The sequence below is a fragment of the Nicotiana attenuata genome, unplaced genomic scaffold, assembly GCF_001879085.1.
Source record: "Nicotiana attenuata strain UT unplaced genomic scaffold, NIATTr2, whole genome shotgun sequence".
Lineage (NCBI taxonomy): Eukaryota > Viridiplantae > Streptophyta > Magnoliopsida > Solanales > Solanaceae > Nicotiana > Nicotiana attenuata.
The window spans coordinates 1-5,207 of record NW_017691516.1 but is presented as its reverse complement, the minus strand read 5'-3'; the positions used below and the strand labels follow the sequence as shown (position 1 = coordinate 5,207).

Here is a 5,207-nt window from a genome sequence, read left to right as displayed (position 1 = left end):
ATCAAGTATGCCGGATGCATGTATTCTTCATATCTAGTCAGTGGTCAGTAGGTTTCTATCCATACAACTCGCTCTCATTTCTAATTGAAGAGCAAGTCATGCTTGCTGTTCACCTTTGGATGACTTTCTAAAGCATCCAATCGTAATTGACAATTCCTAACTGCTTATCTTTTAGGAAGGTCAAGCAAAAGGTGGGAAGTATATATATTGGTTCATTCCACTTCAAGAGTAAAATGCATCTAGATTGCAAGTAATTACAAATTTCAGGATACAACCCTTTTCACTTTAAGTTCTTATATAATTAAATGGTTATGAGGGGCTGTTATCTCCAAAAGCCTAATTGGTACTTCTTTTAGTAATGAAGTTGAACAGGTAGATACTGGTAATTGCATTAAAATCAACCTCTTAGCTAAGCTGCTTGCTCTTGCTTTCTGTGCCACAGCTCATAATTGCCTGTTCAAAGGGAGGTACCAGTATTGAAGACCTGGCTGAAAAATTTCCTGACATGATTATAAAGGTTGCTTTTGCTTCAACGTTCAAATCCAACCTCTTGCAATTTTGTTTCGTGCTATTTTTCTCAAGTAAAAAGTTTTTCGTTCTGTAATTTGCAGGTTCCCATTGATGTGTTTAGAGGAATCACTGACGAAGATGCTGCGAAGGTCGTCGATGGTTTGGCTCCTAAAGTAGCTGACAGAAATGATTCAATTGAACAAGTGAAAAAGTTATATAAAATGTTCTGTGAATGTGACTGCACAATGTTAGAGGTAAGCAGTTCATGAATTCTTTAGGGCTTTCGTAGAGCCAACTGTTCCACATGTTTAGAGTTTGTAGAAAACGTGCCTTTAGAAATTTTCTTCTCCCTATGTCCCTCAATCTGTACCGGTCTTTTTTGGGCACTTGGCAGATCAACCCCCTTGCTGAAACATCTGATAAGAAGTTGGTAGCTGCTGATGCTAAGCTCAATTTTGATGATAATGCTTCTTACCGTCAAAAAGAAATTTTTGCTCTCCGTGATTCATCACAAGAAGATCCTCGTGAGGTACTCCTTCTACTTTCTTTTGAATGATGACATGCTTCTTTTGTCCTACGCAAGTATATACAAGTTTTCATTTTGGGGCTGACTGTTGTTGTTTAACTCAGGTTGCTGCTGCAAAAGCTGATTTGAACTATATTGGCTTAGATGGAGAAATTGGTTGCATGGTGAATGGCGCTGGATTGGCAATGGCTACCATGGATATAATTAAGCTTCATGGAGGGACTCCGGCCAACTTTCTTGACGTTGGTGGTAATGCCTCTGAAGGACAAGTATGTCTAATTTCTTGGTAGTACATCGTGAAGAACACTTGTGGTCATGTTATCATCTTTCCAGATATTGTTCTTAATAATGACAAATTAACACTTCTCTATACATAGAAATAATAAATCAACATTCGTTCAGAGCGAAGGTTCAGTTTTTGGCTTAAAAATGTGTTGATTTTCTTTCAAAAGTTTAAAATTTCTCAGTACCTTTAACTTTTTCTCTTGTATTCAAAGTAGGTTGTGGAGGCTTTTAAAATTTTGACTTCAGATGAGAAGGTAAAAGCAATCCTGGTTAACATCTTTGGAGGAATAATGAAGTGTGATGTGATAGCCAGTGGTATTGTCAATGCGGCCAAACAGGTTTGTATTGTTTTAGCTTTGGTGATTGATTAGGGTTGTGTAGATCAAAGATGCATTCTCTTTCAAAATCGGGTTTTGGTGTCTGCCATATTCCTCGCCAGACATCGATAATGAATGGCTCTTTTTACTGAACCCCGTTTCCTGTTAATGATTTGTCTTTTCTGGAGTTCTTTTAGCTCAACCTTTCCCCCCTAATGAAGAAAAAAGAGAAAGAGGAGGAGAGGATTAAAACGTATAACTCCATCTATGACCTTGAGACTGCACGAAGCTTCATGCAAATATGCTGATTCTTCCATTTTTTCTTAAGGTTCAATTGAAAGTGCCAGTGGTTGTTCGCCTTGAGGGTACCAATGTCGAACAAGGGAAGAGAATACTAAAGGTAAATTCTGAATTTCATCCTCTAGGCAGGAACTTATTTTCTGCACTTGGCAGTTGCTAATTATTGTTTCATCAGAGAATTCAGTCTCAAGTGGTAATTGCTTTCTGCCCTGGTTTGTCTGTGCAGGAAAGTGGGATGACCTTGATAACTGCCGAAGATTTAGATGATGCGGCTGAGAAAGCAGTAAAAGCAACTGCTAGTTGAGTGGAAACCAATTTTATTGTTTTATTTATTTCATAGTCTCTCCCTTTTTGATAGGAAGCATCTGAATGTCCACATTTCAAGTGTACAAGAAGAAAATAGGGATTAAATTCTTCTTGATAAGACTTGGAATAAGCTTGGTGTTATTCAGCTGTGACCGTTACTATCGTTCCTATTGATCCTTATCCCTCTGATTTTACCCTTTCTTTATTCATGATTGTGTTGTTCCCAGCTTCTGGAACTTTGAGAGTATCCTAAAAATTACTGGCCCTTAGAACCATATTTTTTTGTGGTCTTGTCGATAAACTTAGAATAAGCCTTTTAATATCTCCCAGTTAGCCATGGGAACAGTTATTATACATGAGTAAAGTTGTTCAAATTGATTTGGTTCCTATCCAAGAAATTCAATTGTTGCGTCTAGGTAAATTGCTCCACTTACTTTATGAATAGGGCAAGCATCTTTTTCGGCGTAATCTAGTTTCGTGTGCTAGGCAGTGGTTGAATTTGCATGGAGGTGGATAGCTATCATTGAATGCAAAATGGTAACAGTTTAGTTGCAATTCTGTTTTCAGTGCATCGGTTGAAATTGAAATGGTAAATTTTATTTCCCAGATAAGATTTATTCTGGGGTGAGGGAGACACATTTATGTCATTTACATATGTCTGAAATTAGCTTTTCTTTATGCATCGACTCTGCTATTCTCTTGGCAATGCAATAAGCAGTGGACTGTATAGTGATCATTGGGTTGACACCAACTGCAGTAGGAAGCACACTTCCATCGCATACATATAAGCCTTTCGCTTCCCAGCATTCTCCATTCTCATCCACTGCTCCATCTTCCTCATTCGCCCCCATCCGGCAGCTTCCCATTTGATGTGCAGAGCCATAGATTGTCCACTGTTCTCCTTTAGAGCTTGGCCCTCCAGTAGCTCCAACTGTGTCCAGAAACTGTTCCAACTCTTCATTCTTGATCCCTTTACAACTGATTTTCTGGCCATCGCTTCGATATGTTCCCACTTCAACAGCTCCTGCTGCTACCATGATCCTCAATGCCCTTCTTAAGCCTGCTTTGATGTTCTCTTTATCAATTTCATCCAGTCTGTACGTTATCCTCCCTGCCTTCTTTACTTCTCCTGAACCTTGATCTTTTGCCAATGCTAACAGATTTACTGTTCGTGAGTACTTTGTCATCCTCTCCTTCATATCCTGCCCAGAAGTCCATGGGAAAAAGCAGGCGAAAGAAGCAGGTCCCAGAGCTGTAGCTTCTATTATGGCCTGTGCATTAGTTTCTTCAGGCACCATCTTATGAAGGGCTGTCATTATTCCTCCCTCATAATTCTTACCTTTGAATTCAGACATGGATTCGGGGAAGTATCCCCACGCCAAAAGAACAGGGTGGAGGTGGAGGTTTGTCCCAATGTTCTTGTTCTTCAGTCCACTGGAAATCAGTAAGGGAGGTGTCAATAGAGATCCACAGGAAGAAATCGTGGCGCGAGCTTCAATGTGCAGCTTCTTAGTGATCTTCCTGCTTTCAGTTGTTGCAATAACTCCAATACATCTTTTCTTCATCTTCTCATTCATGTTATCTTCCAGTATGAACCTTTCTGCAGTGCATCCAGTCAAGATAACGGCGCCTGCGTTAACAGCATCAACAAGCCAAGTGGTATCAGTCCCTTTCTTGTCTCCTGTTTTACAACCATAACCACAAGAACCACAATAATGATTCTCTGAAGAATTTCTTGGTATATTTTCCACCTTCAAACCAAGATTTTCACACCCTCTTCGTATTACTTGATTCTGAAGTCCTTCGTTGGAGCAATTCTCCGTCACACCAATCCGTTTGCAGACTGCATCCATGGCAGACTGATATTCAGAAGTTCCAAACCATGGAATCTTGTGCTTCACAGACCAGTCATTGAGAACATCAGTTGGAGTTCTAATGGAAGCAGACCAGTTTACAGCTGATCCACCACCAACTGTTGTTCCAGCCATAACCATTACTTTTCCATCAAGAGTACTAAGCATTGCACCTGACTCATACAGTTCATTCATAGAAGGTCCTTCCAGACCAGAATAATCTTCTGGCACAAAGTAATGACCTTTTTCGAGCACGACGACTTTGTGACCTGATTTTGCAAGGATTGCTGCTGCAATTCCTCCTCCACATCCAGAACCAACAATCACAACATCACATCTTATCTTAAAAGTGTTGTCTTTTGTATCCTCAGTAAGAGGAACACCTTTCTTGGTTAAGGATTCTTTCAAGGTTTCATCACTCTCGTTTATGGTTTCCACAATCCCTTTTTCAAGTGGTCTTTCTTTATGGTATTCAGATGGAGTCAGTCTTGTGTCTGGATGATACCCAATAGCTTCCCATGCTGGATTCTTGAAATTTTCATCAGTCTGCACAGAACCAACCAACCAAGTATGCTTAGTGAAGAATAGTTCCAACATGTTACCATCAAAAGGCAAGAAAGTGTAAAACCAATTATTCATTAATACATTCATAAACAGAAACAAGTCCAATAATTGAGGCTTATCACTAATTTAATCCTTTTATCCAGATTCAGTTCCTTTTCTAGTTTCGGATAAAAACAAGGTCATTATCTTGAAAAAGTATGATGGGCTATTAAAATATTTTAAAAGCANTATAGCAAAGAACAATGCTTATGTTACACACAAAAAACCCAATCATATTAAAAGAAGAATCTTGTTTGTCTTTTTCATGAGACAGTAAACAGCAAAAAAAAGACTTAGAAAAATTTACCTCATTGGGGAATGGAGGCTGAGAACCAGAAGAAGAAAAGATTGAATCTTGATGATCATATAGGGGTGTTGGGAGTGGAGGAATGATAGTTTCACAAAAGGAAGCAATAGTTTGGATTTGAGAAGAAGAGAAGCCATGGCTATAAGGACTACTAATTCTTCCTCCTTTCAATGAAGAATGGGTCATCTTTTTTTTTTGTT

At 39.1% G+C, this 5,207-nt stretch overlaps 2 protein-coding genes across 2 annotated transcripts; one reads left to right on the top strand and one right to left on the bottom strand.

Moving 5' to 3' along the window:
* Window positions 1-409: 409 nt before the first annotated feature.
* On the top strand, window positions 410-2,519 carry LOC109222518 (succinate--CoA ligase [ADP-forming] subunit beta, mitochondrial-like; the record flags this gene model as incomplete). The annotated part of the gene is made up of 7 exons (XM_019386864.1): window positions 410-517; window positions 612-764; window positions 905-1,039; window positions 1,141-1,305; window positions 1,537-1,659; window positions 1,967-2,038; window positions 2,165-2,519. Coding segments are annotated over 7 exons (834 nt in total), but the record flags the coding sequence as incomplete, so codon positions are not given.
* A 260-nt stretch (window positions 2,520-2,779) lies between these two features.
* Window positions 2,780-5,201, bottom strand: LOC109222516 (long-chain-alcohol oxidase FAO2-like). Its single transcript, XM_019386863.1, has 2 exons — window positions 4,994-5,201; window positions 2,780-4,782 (listed from the first exon to the last, which is right to left on the bottom strand). The coding sequence occupies exons 1-2, from the start codon at window positions 5,191-5,193 to the stop codon at window positions 2,889-2,891; spliced, it is 2,094 nt and encodes a 697-aa protein (XP_019242408.1). The 5' UTR covers window positions 5,194-5,201; the 3' UTR covers window positions 2,780-2,888.
* Window positions 5,202-5,207: the final 6 nt, after the last annotated feature.